General features: G+C 30.2%; 2 protein-coding genes across 3 annotated transcripts in view; one reads left to right on the top strand and one right to left on the bottom strand.

Annotated features, from left to right (window-relative positions):
- LOC118185519 (tyrosyl-DNA phosphodiesterase 1-like) overlaps window positions 1-1,250 on the bottom strand; it is a 56,243-nt gene extending 54,993 nt beyond the window's left edge. The window contains exon 1 of one of the 2 annotated variants that reach the window (XM_085814481.1): window positions 1,115-1,250. The gene's annotated coding sequence lies outside the window, so the exon portion shown is untranslated. Of the gene's footprint in view, window positions 1-81; window positions 304-1,114 lie in introns of those variants that run through there. The other variant, XM_085814482.1, reaches the window with a different exon arrangement.
- Window positions 1,251-1,393: 143 nt separating this feature from the next.
- tctn (tectonic) lies at window positions 1,394-7,736 on the top strand. Its single transcript, XM_035355388.2, has 2 exons — window positions 1,394-2,264; window positions 5,331-7,736. Exons 1-2 carry the CDS (start codon window positions 1,514-1,516, stop codon window positions 6,542-6,544), a joined length of 1,965 nt encoding a protein of 654 aa, XP_035211279.1. The 5' UTR covers window positions 1,394-1,513; the 3' UTR covers window positions 6,545-7,736.
- The last annotated feature ends 6,215 nt before the right edge of the window (window positions 7,737-13,951 follow it).

Below are 13,951 nucleotides of genomic sequence, written 5' to 3'. Positions count from 1 at the left end.
CACATTGTGTCTCATGTGTATTTCATATACATACAACGAATTTAAGAATATGACAGTTACTTTGAAAAACTTAAACTATACCTGTACATTATTTTACTCAGAAATGGGTTTTGATATGATTTACAGATGTAATAACACAAATTCCAGTTGATTTCGTGTATTTCTTTGTTTAATTATGAACCGTAACAAATTTTTTAAAAATAAGAGATGGTTATGATAAGAGATATAGTAAAGATAGATGTAGGTTCCAGTCAAAAAAAAAATAGTGCAACCTTAGATTTTCTTGTCAGCTCTAACTTTTAACACCCCCCTTATGAAATCTGATGTCATTAATAATGATGTTCGATTAGATGATTAAGTAATCTAAGCAAAACACCCATGAGGGTTATCTACCTAAGCAAAATCTCAAATTTTAATCAAGAGCAAGGCAGGGCAACTGAGAACCTCAGTTTGATCCACGTCTGAATCTAACCTAATGGCATCAGAGTTAAAGCAAGAGAGTTAGTCATACTTTGCTAATTATTTTATCATCTGAAATGGCTTATGAAGATGTTAACATATTGACTGCCAGTTACAAGATAATATATACTTGGCAAACGGAGCCAAAAGATCAAGACAAAACTCATAAATACTGAACTTAATTTCACACAATGATAAAGGGAAACGTGTCTGAGTATTGCGAACTTTCCACTGCATATGCCATCTACAACATAATGATGAAATACTCCCCCCCCCCAAAAAAAAGTACGTTCTATGTGTTTTTCGGAGACTAATTTGTGTTTATTACAACTAGGATTTTGGATAATATAATACGACTAAATCGGTTTTCGCGTCCCTAAACATGAAAGCTGCTGTGATAGTTAACATAAAAGAAATGCAAGAAATGATATACAAAATACAGCTACAATAAAAAGCGACAGACAGAACTGATTTTTGGGTTTAAAAAAAAACTTGAATTTTTATAAATTTTCAAAACCTTTGATAAAAGAAAAGTTTTCATGAAGATATTTTAAAAAATTGTTGGTCGTTTAATAAATGGAATATTACAGTTATGAATCCCAAATAATTGCTTTTACATAAATTTTCCTTATTAGAGAAATACAGCATTACATACCTATAATTTCATATCGCGGAATGACAACACGCAGACTTCGAAGATCATTCCACACGTTCTGAATCTTTTAGCCTGTTAGCAAATTTTAAACATTTTAAACATCAAAATCAGGATGAAATGAAGAAAAAATATCCATACGGATCAAAATATGCTTATAAAACCTAACTGAATAAGAATTTTCAAAAAAATAATCGATTAATCAAACACTGAATTAGAAATAAAATTCCTGAAGTAATTAGTTATACACATTTTAGATCTCTTCAGAATGGCAAAATTGCTGTTGTTTACATTTTTTTTCCCGATTTGTGTAGGTATAGAGTATGAATAACATCTTATGTTTGTTAGCGTCTGAAACCGAACTTATGTCATGTTTAACAGTGTAATTTCTCACTGAAAGAAATGACTTCTTTAGTTCAGAAAGTTTTTATCAGTTTTAGCTCTTTAAATTTTCTTTTCATTTTTATAATTTCTTCGAATTCAGCAGAAGATGATCAAAATAATGCATACATAGAAAACATAACGGTATTTGAATCTGATGTACAATATGAAATACTAAACTCTACTAATTCTGACTCCGAATATGATATTCGTATATTAAATGAAAATGCTAGTTTTTCAGAGAATAGCAGTGATAAAGAAATTAAAGATGACTCCAAAGTCAGCTTTCAGTCAGATATAGATATATCTATAATTCGTTCATTTACAACGCGAGATGAAGATATATGTAGCTGTGATTTACTTTTAAATGCATGTGATATTAATTGTTGTTGTGATCTTGATTGCAACGAAGAAGATATAAAAGTATTCTCAAAATGTCACTCTCAAATACTAATACCAGATAAAAATTATTGCTATCAAAAAGATATTATTTTTAGAAACAATACGATTTACAAAATGGAAAAAGACCCTGAGAGTTCTCTTTTCTGTATCATCCATGATAACTTTAAAGAACATCTTCGATTTAAAGACCTGCCAATTATCAGATCGCATCGAGATTTAAATATAGTATTGAAACATTTATCTAAAAATACTTTTTCTTGGGACACCGAAGATGATAATAATATTGATGAAAGAAGTGGAATGATAGCTGGAAATCCAATATTTATTGACTTTGAATTGAAAAATCATGAAAAGAGCACTAAGCATTGGAGTAAGTGTTGATTTGCTTAAAATTTTCTGATTATTAATATCTTTTGCTCCCATCTGCGAGAATACTCCTAATTGGCAAACTGAGTTTACATGTCAGCTGTGAGAATACTCATTTATTATGTTACCTAAATCACTGACTGTGAGTATTATTGTCGCAAGTGCATGCAATGTTTGGGTGAATGGCATAGTGAAAGGGACTAAATAATACACTTGCATACTGAAATGGATCGTTTATTTTTTTATAACACAGGTACAGTAACTAAGCGTTTAGAATGCAAAAGTATATCTAATCATGATATATTTTGAAGAACACAATAAATAAAACATAGATTATGTTGAAACAGTAATAAGTGTTATGAAATAAAATTATGTGATAAGTTTTAGAACAATTTCAACTCAATGTGCTGGTTGCTATCCACACACAGACACAAATACTACGTTTCTCACCTTATCTTTTATCTATTACAAACTCTATATGGCTTTGTAATATACTCATGTGTATCAACTTTACGGCTTTGTAGTATACCAACCATGGGTATACGCGTATATATTTATTTCTGACTAAAGATAATCTCTTATATCTATATTTAAATAATAAAATAAAAACAATTTAAAAGTATGAAATTGCATATAGAACTTAGGCTCTCATGTGAGCAGTTGCATCTCATCAGCTTTGGCAGCAAACATATTAATGTGAGTTGGACTTGCTGAAGACTTAAATTTGTAGGTAGAGTGGCTTGTGAAATAATATGTTAATCATTAAATCACATTCACATTTAGTCATTAGAGTACTAGGAGACATTAACATGAAGATATATTATTCTCATTTTAGATATAAAGAATTCTTTTATTTCCTTTGTGAATTATTAACATCTAGTTAAAACTGTCATCTTTACTAATTTATATCCAGTACAGTCCTGGATGTTTTATTTTTTATACAAATGAATTTTTCTGTGCAATTAGTATCGAAAAGGAATAAAATTAAGATAACACTTGTAAAGACTTTCCTGACATTAAAAATGGAAAACATAGCAAAGGAAAAAAAGGCTAAATAAATAGAGAAAATTTTTCTGAATATATTTAGCAGTCCAGTAATTTTCTGTTAATGAGGCACCATTCTAATATGGTAGCCTGTTTATATCATATTATGAATAGCTGTGTAATATGCAATGTACGTAATCCCAAGGCAAAATGTTGTTCTTTCCTTGTGCACAGTAATCTTTTTTTTAGTGTAAAAAGACATCAGGGAATTCTACAAATTTGATGTCACACACATTAAACATATATGCATTATAAGATACATTACTGTTATTACAAGTTATTTTTTTTATAAAGCTTTATAGTAAGTCATTAGAGTTACGTCTATCCAGTTATATTTTATGCCAACATTTATATTAGATGCGAATACCTTCAATTCTAGCATTTTGATAGCATTATTTCTTAATTCAAATGTGTATGTGCAGAATGAAACAACACAATTAGCATAAGAATTCAGTTTAGATAAATACTTACTTTTGGGAGTGGAGCTTCAAAGCTAAAATCTAATGCATCACTAAGATTAATTAAATTATTTCCTTTGAAGTATAAACTATTATAAAACTTAGCAATTGGTGTCATTTAATCAAGTAGAAAAAAAGTAGGAAAAAAATATGCTTATAAAACCTAACTGAATAAGAATTTTCAAAAAGGTAATCGATTAATCAAACACTGAATTAGAAATAAAATTCCTGAAGTAATTAGTTATACACATTTTAGATCTCTTCAGAATGGCAAAATTGCTGTTTTTTACATTTTTTCCCCCCGGTTTGTGTAAGTATAGAGAGAGTATGAATAACATCTTATGTTTGTTAGCGTCTGAAACCGAACTTATGTCATGTTTTTTAAAAATAGTCATGTCTCAATTATTTCTCTCATCTACTTGAAAATAAATTAGATTAATATGAATTAACTTAATTAAACTGAAATATTTGGATTATATGGGATAGAATTTGATTCAAATAGACAAAAGGGACAAAACACAATCAGATCTGAGTAACTTGGTTTTATTGAGAAGGGCTAATATCCCTTGAAAAAACAGCCTTTTTACGTGGAATCGGCAATAATTAATAATTTTTTTGTATTTTTATAACTTTTTTCGTACTTGATTAAATAACACTAATTGCTAAGTTTTTATAATTAAAATAGTTTACACTTTTCATTTTCCAAGGGGCTAGTATCTTAATTATTATACAATAACATAAACAAAAGGAAAGGAATATTTATGAATCCTTCACCTAGGCTGCAATGATTTAGTTAAACAAAATCAAATGATTGAAAGGGGAATACTCCTATTAAAACTTCAAAAATTCTATAAGGTAAAAAGTAAGAATGCCAATAAGGAACGAGGAGAATTACAATTTGAAGACTAATAAATTCCAATCTACAAAGCAGTGATAGAAAAGAAAAGTTAAAAAAATTTTTTAAAGAATTTGAAGTATAAATTGACTTACAAGCATTAGCTAATCGTAATGGAAAATACATATATTAAACATAAATTTGGTCATTAATGGGGGATATTTGTCAGGATTTTGAGCCACACATGACACTTTAATAAAACATATATTAGTAAAATATTTAAACTTTTGAATAGTATTTTTCAATAATTCATCAAAATAATCAAATATAAAATTTGATTTCTTCATTTTTACATATATTGCTGAGCTATATAAAAATATATAATTTCATATTTAGCAAAATTACTATCAGACTTGCTTATATATCACTATTAAAACTTCATTTCTGACAGCACTCACGAATAAACTGTTCAATATAATTACTTAATAAAGATTAATTCTGTATGTATACTTTTTAATGTAAGCACATATCCCTGCAAGTTTTTATCTATGTAGGCTTTCAGACATGTGATTATTTTTCCAATGGATGTTCATGACTGTCTTCTTCCATGAAATTTTGTTATGGAACCCCATAATTTGGCCAAAATCCCTTAAATTTCAGTGAAGGGTAATAAGTTTTAATATTAACTTATCTCATTCAGTTTTTATTATTCTAATTAATTTATATGTTTCAGGTTTATTTTCATCATGTTTTACAAGTCTCTGTTCTTGTGAAGAGGAAGTTCACTATCTTGAAGATTTTAAATCATCTTGCAATCATATTATTATGAATTTAGAAGCAGAATGTGATAAAGATACATTTTTATCTGCAAATTTTTATTCAGACTTTTGTATAAATCCACAAAGTACGTCACCAGATGTAGTCTCTCAATTAACAGAATTAATAACCCATACTAAAGCTATGAATTCAAGCTCTGACATTAGCTATGAAAAGGAAAACAAACTTTGCCTTTCTTATAACTTTAAAACTCCAAAATATTTTAAAAATACAGGTATATGTCAAAATGTTGTTAAAACAGTTCATTTTATTGTGGAACATGATGGTGTAAATGGTATTAAAAATATAACAGTGTATTTTAATTTTACTGAGTTAAATAATATGGAAAAAATACTTCATCAACATTTTGCTGTTGATTTTAAATGGACAAATTTGACAGAAGTAACTCGCAGAAGCGGGAATCCAGGTTATCAGGTTGATTTTCCTATCCTTGCTGGAACAAATAGCACAACTATTGATTCTGAACAACAGTTTTATATAACAGTCTATCCTGATGGTTTAAGTGTTTTAGATAAAAATAGTGAAGGAAATTGTGGAAGTAACCGCAGAAGTATTAAATTTGGTAGGAATTTAAAATTGGGCTGTCATTTCAAAATCTCTTCTAGTCAATGCAAAACTGTTCAAGAAGCAGTCCTTGCTGTTCTTTTAGGTCCAAGTATAAAGCAAATTTTTGTTGGTATGTTTGGAAATGCTAATAGCAGCAACAGTGATGATTGGATAGAAGTTTATCATGAAGAACTTGATGTGGCATCAGATGATGATAAATGTTACTTAACCACTGATTTGAAAATTGATGTCCTTTATGCAGCAGTTGGCACAGTTGCAAATCCACAATATAAAATTTTAGGTGTTGGATACCATTACATAAGACCTGAGATTGTAGATTTATCTTGTTCATTACGATGTCCTGATTTAACTTTATCAACTTCTGTATCTTTTTTTGATATTACACAACCAGCCATACCAATTTATCCAAAACTGCCTACCATCAAAGCAAATTTACCAGATGATTTTTTTTATCCTTTTGTGTATGGAGGAAGTTCCAGGTGTACCATTGATGTATTTTTAATTATATTATATTTTGTAATGAATTTTCTAGTCTTAAAATAAAAATTATTTTATCTATTTTAAGTATAGTACATAATACAGTCACAATTCAGTCATTTTTGTAATATTATTGATTTTTCATCTATTACATATAATCTTTCCAGTGATTTTACTAAAAAGAAAAAAATTTCTTTTATTGCTTATTGCAAAAAATTATCTGTAATAAGGATTTCTTACAGCATAAACAACTTTCCCACTATTAAATAATGAAGAAAATGCATATGTAAGAGCTGCTAAGAACCACATACTGTTCTTAAAAGTGTCAATGGTAGAATGGTAGAAGAATCTACCATTAACACTTTTAAGTATGTGGTTTATTTTACCCTGTTTCATAGCACAATAATTTTATTCCTTATGTTTTGGTTTTCAAATTGCACCTCAGCATGGCTTGCTATTTCTTTTAATAGTGGTTGTTTATGTAGAGATTTTGGCTTCAAGTGATAAATGTTTCTCCCATGCACTGATGAAGTGTTCCAGTTTTCTCACTTTTAAAAAAAGACTGAGCGATAAAGATTCCTGCCTACTCTAGTGATGTGTTACAGTTTTACAGACATTTAAGAAATGCCTGAGTGATAACGGTTCCTGCCATACACTGATGAAGTGCTCCAGAGTCAGGTCCTCCAAATATTATCCTTCAGCTTTATGTAAGCTTGATTAGTTACCTGATTTCTGAAGTCTGTGATCGTAAGTACCATTTACCTTGTCTTAGTGGTGAATTAATTATGTAAATTTGAAGTTTTTGGAGTGTCAGTATATATTTAAGAGTTTTCTAGATTAGGTTAAAGTAATGATTATGTGAAAACTGTGTGTTAAAATGTAAATATTTATTCAGGAGATGAGTTTTGAGACTAGGAAGTCTTTATTTGCATTTTTATAGTGACTTAAACATGCTAATTATGTTTCAGAATTGTGTAATTATTCAGCACCAAAAATTTAGCTGCACAACACAACTTTTATTTCTTCAGAAATTTAACATTTCGCCCCCCCTTCATTTTCTGCAACCTGATAGCCAACTTGCAGAATTTCTTGTATTTTCTTTCTTTTCCAATATCTATTGTAAAAAAGAAAAAGAAGAAAGAAAATTATCAAGAATCTTCAAAAAGAGAAAATTGGACTAGGACAAACAAACTTACAAAACTGGTGAATATGAAGTATATGTTTAACAAGGAACAATAATAAAAAAATTTAAATTCTCTGTTTTGTTTTATCTGAGTTTACCATTATTCTAACAATTCTAGGTTCAAAACTTTTAAAAGATATTTTTTAAAACTTTACATCAGTACTCACTAATTATTATTCTGTGCACTGATCCTTTGAACCTCTAAAAAGACATTTATCTGAAATATTATCTACATTTTTTTTTTCATTATGAAAGAAATGCAATTTTTTTAAGGTTTATATTTGATGTTATCATTTAAGTTGTTTACAATGTTGTCATTCAAGTTACTTGCTCGTGATTTTGATAAGTTAATCCATTTAATAACTGTAAATTAATTTTTCAGAAAAAGCCAAATAGAGGTTAAAATTAAAGCATATGATTATTAAGAGAGGGATGGCTTTTTTAACAATGCTCTAACACTCTCTTAATAATCATAAGAATCCTTAATTTCAGTTTTATGAAAACAAAATAGGTACTTACGTATTATTGCAACCAGGTTGGCGCAATTTGCAAGTTTGAGTAAAAAAGTATGAATAGAAAGAAAATGTACATTTATTAATTACAGATAATTTTTAATACAGTTTTTTATATTATTTTGTTTTAAAATATAAAATAGCAATTAAACCCTTCCGGTTTCGAATTTGAATAAGTTGCAGAATTATTTTTTCGGCGGAAATCTTTTGGCTATTGCTTTTAACACTGATTGAAAACCGTCTTCGCAATTAACAGCTTGAGCTTAGCGCCATATAAATTCGATAAGGTACGAGTCAAGATGATGACGGGCTGTTCCTCTGTTTTTTGTTGCGCCATTTGGCTGAGCCCCACGTGCGCTCTACATGTTGTGTGTGAACGCCCGTGTTGGGATCCACAAAGTTATATTTGTGATTAACAGTTCCATGCAGAAATCCAACATTTTCAAACTCACTTGTATTATATCCTTTCCAGCAATCCGAATAAATGATGCTTTCTTCCTTTATATTTTCACAAATTTTTTCCATGAGGGTAACAGCGCTTCTGTTAGGTACAGTAACCAAAAAAAGTCTCTCTTTTCTCGGCAAATTTCGCCGAAAATCCATTGCTGTGGTAGTACACATCCAGTGTTATTTTTCTTTTTACAAATAAACTTTCGTCTAAACACATAGGGTTGCCGTAAGTAGGGTCGCCAAATTGGCGATTTATGCGAATTTTGGCCTGGTTGCGTTAATACGTAAGTACCGCAAAATATTGCACTATTTAATATATTAAGCTTTTGCAAGTTTTTAATTATTTACATTATATTAAATGTATTAGTGTATTGCAATATCTTGATACATAACTGGCAAAAATATTAGAACATTTGCATCAGTATTAAAAAAAACATTGGGGGGGGGGGGGAATGATTATCTACTTAAAATCATTGAATTGAATAATACTTTCAGTTTACAGAAGTTTCATATATAAATTATCTTCCTCTTTCCATTTAACATTAGGGCTGGCTGCATGGGCGTTTTCGTGGTTTTCCCCATGTGTAACGTGTATACGAGCCAGTTTCCCTTAGAAAGTCCTCCACGAAGGCATCCCTCCTCTTAGGCAGATAGCCCTCGAGAATGATTTTTCATCAGCATTAATTATGTTGTTTTTTTTCTTTTAAAGTACGTTTTTAGATATAATTTTTAATGCTTTCTGTCTTTAATTTACAGAAAGATATGTACAGAAATAGATAAGAACCTTGAAAGCCTTAAATAATAAAAGCTGTGAGCTTAAAAAATGTAACTAAATTGTTCCTTAGCAAGTTGATAATCTAAAGTAGGGATCTCCAAGCTTTTAACCCTTTGTGGTGCACTACACTTTAAAGTCAGTATTTCAACAAGAAAAGTTGTATGCAGTCTATCTACGCCTAAAGGAGTATACAGAAAAATTTTTTAAAAAATTGCACTTACCGTTTCAATTCTGTGGGCGTTCCATGAGGTGGAACACTGCGCCACCAGAGCTCTTAAAAGTGTGACTAAGCGAGCATTTCAGTGAAGGACGGAAATGAGTAGAAGCTTATGTATAGTAATGAAAAACACTGTATTATAGCTGTATACATGGTTTTCTGGATATACACAACTTTCTTGAATATATATGGATAAATGAGATAAATATATGTATATACACAAGTCCTATATACAAAAATATTTACAAATTTTTCGATTTCATAGCTTCATGAAATTTTCAAAGCATGTCACATCTTTTCGATAGAAGCACAAACCAACTTTGCAGGTTTTGAACAAAAAACTTGTTTTGTGCGGCTTCTGTTCCGTGCAACAATATGTTTAGAATTCCAAGTAAAAAGAAAGTCTTTCCTCTTCGGAAAGAGTTTTCCTGCCATTTATGGAAAATTAATAATAAAAAATTAACTGCAATTAATATTAACAATAAAGAAAAATAAGCTATAAGATATACATACATAAAAATATCTACACAATTATTGTAAATAAACGGAAATGAGACTAAAAAGTGATAGCAAACTAATTCGTGGAGCTTCCCTAAGTAAAGATGACTCAAGCTAATGTAAAATTCCCGCCTGAAAACTACTCACAAAAACTTCAAGATGTCCATATTAGGGCTTTCATAGCACAAACCACACCTCATCCCTCAAGACTGCTTTGTCTGAATTCATTCCTCCAAAACAATGTAAATAGAAAAAATATACAACAGATGTTTTCTCCTAAGGCAGATGTTCTGATGTGTAATAGCATGAGATCGCTAAAGGCGCAGTGTTCCCGCTAATGGAACACCCCATTTTATTTAATGATTCTGTGCATGCTTTTTGTATGAAAAATGTAAAAATATATAAATAATATAGAGTACAGCCATCAAAATTATACGGAATTTGTTTTCAAACTTTTTTTTTTTTTTTCCATCACAAAACAATATAGAAAATTACTAGAAAATAAGTGAATTTTAATAACACCTCATAAATGAAAATTCTGGGTCTCCTTGTGATATGCTGCCATCTACTATTTAAAAAGAGAAGTTTGAAGATAAAGACATTTAATTAATAAAGGCATTTTTATCTATTTACAGTTAAATTTACCTGACTGTAAGCCTGACATGTTCTAGAATTAGCCTGATGATCAGTCGTAAAACTGCTGCCTTTCGTCAAGTTAGTCTTTCACAGTTGATGCAACATTCTTTTTCTTTGCAAATTAACGATGAGCTGTACATTTCGACACATCTCAAAGGTCTGTTTAGCCTTCCAAACATGGCTGAAGTGGTCAAACTCTTGGCAATTATGAGAACGAGATAATTTATAATATGCCCAAAAATCACAAAACAAAAAATCCAAGTATTATTCTGTTACAGTCTTTTATCTTGCAAAAGAATTCTAAGACCAGGTCAGTAATCCAACTTTTGCTTCCATCTTATCAGGGCAGAGATTGATGGGGAAAGACAATGGTTGTGCAAAGAGTTATGTTCAGTTCCTCAAAACCCAGTCTAATGCCTTCCACTTGGACTTCTGAGGCAGCAATTCCTAAGTGAGCTGTATAAGACTGGCATTTCTTCAACTGCTTTTCCTAACGGCTGCAGCTGTCCTCTTTCCCTGCAATGGATCAGCAGTTCTCTTCAGCAGGTAGGATGCACCTGCTACACTGTAGCTTGCTGCTGTGGATTTATTTCAGTTGTAAGATGCACCCAAATGCTTTCTACAAGTGTGGCCATTATCTTTTTGTTTAAAAAGTAAGACGTGCTTGGATGCTTTCTTTCTGATAACTGGTATCCACTTTATTTAACTGCTTCCCTTACAAATTATTTTGAAAAAAATTGTAAAAAATCATCACATTTTTTTTTTATTTTATTATTAAATACAACAAAACGAAACAAATCAAAATATGTAGGTTTTAAGTTGAATTTTTATTTTTGAAGGTGTAAAAGCATTTATTTTTAATATTAGTTTACTATCCCGAGTTATCTCGGGCAAACGAAAAAAAGTTAAATATTAATCTTTGTATGATAGTTTTTAAAACAAGGGACAACACAGAGTGATACCTGACGTTCTACACTGGCATCTGGTCTCTTTTCTTACTGGCTTACCGCTGGAATCTCTTTCACGGGAGCACAGAGTGCACTGTCTCGTTGGATGTGATTTTTTTTTTTTTTTTAAATTTTTCCCTGCTTTTTCATAATCACTATCTGAAAAATCATCGCTTTCACTATCTTCCATCATCGCCATTATTTTATTTTTTTCCAATGCATGGATCCTTCTTTATACATTACTAATCCACAAGCCAATGTATACTATACAATAGGGAAATACGCGATCAGTCCCTCCAAAAAAACTGTGCAACCAACAAAATTTGGCAAACTGCCAATCAAAGCTGAATATTTCCTTTCATTTCCTCCAGACCGAGTAAAACCATGATAAAAGAAATCGTACTAACAAATTCTGCTTTGCCCGAGTTTTGTCAGGATAATAATAAACTGCAATATATACGAACCCGAGATAACTCGGGATAATCAGGAAAGCGGTTAACTACTTCTATGAAAAGTGCTCCTTCTGAAAGTGAAGCCTCAGCCACTGTATCTTCAGCAATGCTGCGAGCTGGTCACAGCTGTCGGTTCTTATTCAGGTACTAGCATTGAAAATGCAGGACTGAAGCTTATTGGTATCAGCCTTATTCAGTTTCGTGAACCTGTTAACTGAAGTGCTGTCTCCAGGGAAGAAAGGAATTGTGGGAGAAGTTAGAATTTCAGAAATGGAGCAGGATGACTTGTTCGGGGCTGCTATATTATTGGCCATGGCACATGCTACACAAGTAAGGTATGCAGACATACAGGAATATCTCAGAACTAGAATTGCATGCTTAAAAATCCCTGGAGTTATAAAGATAAAATAGTGTATACCAATCAATGACAGTGGCACAAATCCTTAGAATGCAGATTGGGGATGATGCACTGCAAACCAGAGAACCAACAATCTTCCACAGGAAGTTACAGAGGTAAACGAAAATGGGCACCAAGTATTTACAAAATGTAATAAATAAAGCACTATTTTAATCCAATAACGTAAATAATGCTATTCTAGAATGCAAAAGCATACAGTAATATAGTAGCATGCATAATAATACAAAAGCATAATATTAAGAATGCACTAGCATACAAAGTTATATTTCTGCAAATAAATTTAAAATAATATAATAGTTATTTGCTTTTGTATTATTATGCATGCTACCATAAAATAATATAGTAGCATGCATAATAATACAAAAGCATAATGTTAATAATACAAAGTGATATTTCTGCAAATCCACAGCTGTTAAGTAGAATAGCTAATACAATTCCCAAGTAAAGTAGCAGGGAGAAATAAAATATTAATAATAAAAATAAAGACAAAAGTGCAAAAATGTAGTTCTTTATATAGTATAATGAAAAGAAAAAATAAGTGTTACAAATTCTCATAATTACAAGGAAATGAGAAAATAGAAATTTTTCTACCTTTAGAGTAATTGGAGTTGAAAACTTAATTAAATCCACTGCCGAGTTAAAAATTCATCAAAAAATACAGAGTGAAGTAAACGTCTACAGAAATGCAATTGAGATGATAAAATACTAATAATATCATAAAATATATTAAAAATTTTCAGCCTAGTCACTGGTCTAAAAGTTATACGAAGTCTATTCTTGCCAATAATGGGACTAAATGAGTATTATCAGGCAGCTATTTGGTATTTGGACATAATATATCATACACACAAACACTTGGAGTTTTCTTAGGAAGGGAGGGAAAAGTGCCACTATTTTAGTTACTCATATAATTTACTGTTATAAGGAAAATAGTCAAAGTGAGTGAGATGAAATGAGTAATACGAATAGTTTATGACTATGAAAAATATGACATGAATAGTGAAATTATGGTGGCAACTTAAAGAGATCTGAAATCATATATTTGAATATAACCTTTTTTTCTTTAGGAAAAAACTATACTTCCTATGCTACAACATATTTGTATTTTTCATTTTTGAAAATTCTATTGAAAGTTTTAAAAAACAATAATTCTGATCTATTGTTTATTATTTACAAATTTAAAAAAATTATATTAGCACAATTATCTTATCACGTAGACATGTATTTTATAACTGATATGATGTATCTCTCTATAGTAATGAAAAATAAATTTTCATTCAGAAATATAAAAGGAGGATGTGAAATCCAACTAAATTAAACATTAATGTAATATATTGTTATTAAACAAGATTTCTAAGTATACTTAAATCGGCAGTTTAAACATA

Source organism: Stegodyphus dumicola, chromosome 4 (genome assembly GCF_044657685.1).
Source record: "Stegodyphus dumicola isolate Sdum_Otavi_A_Nest chromosome 4, ASM4465768v1".
Classification (NCBI taxonomy): domain Eukaryota; kingdom Metazoa; phylum Arthropoda; class Arachnida; order Araneae; family Eresidae; genus Stegodyphus; species Stegodyphus dumicola.
Note: the sequence above shows the minus strand (reverse complement) of the source record. Positions and strands in the feature narration are given on the sequence as shown.

Excerpts from the sequence above, each read along its gene's own strand:
- tctn (XM_035355388.2), top strand. The coding sequence starts at position 1,514 with ATGACTTCTTTAGTTCAGAAAGTTTTTATCAGTTTTAGCTCTTTAAAT. Across the intron at positions 2,265-5,330 it reads AAAGAGCACTAAGCATTGGA|GTTTATTTTCATCATGTTTT; the intron begins GTAAGTGTTGAT and ends TATATGTTTCAG.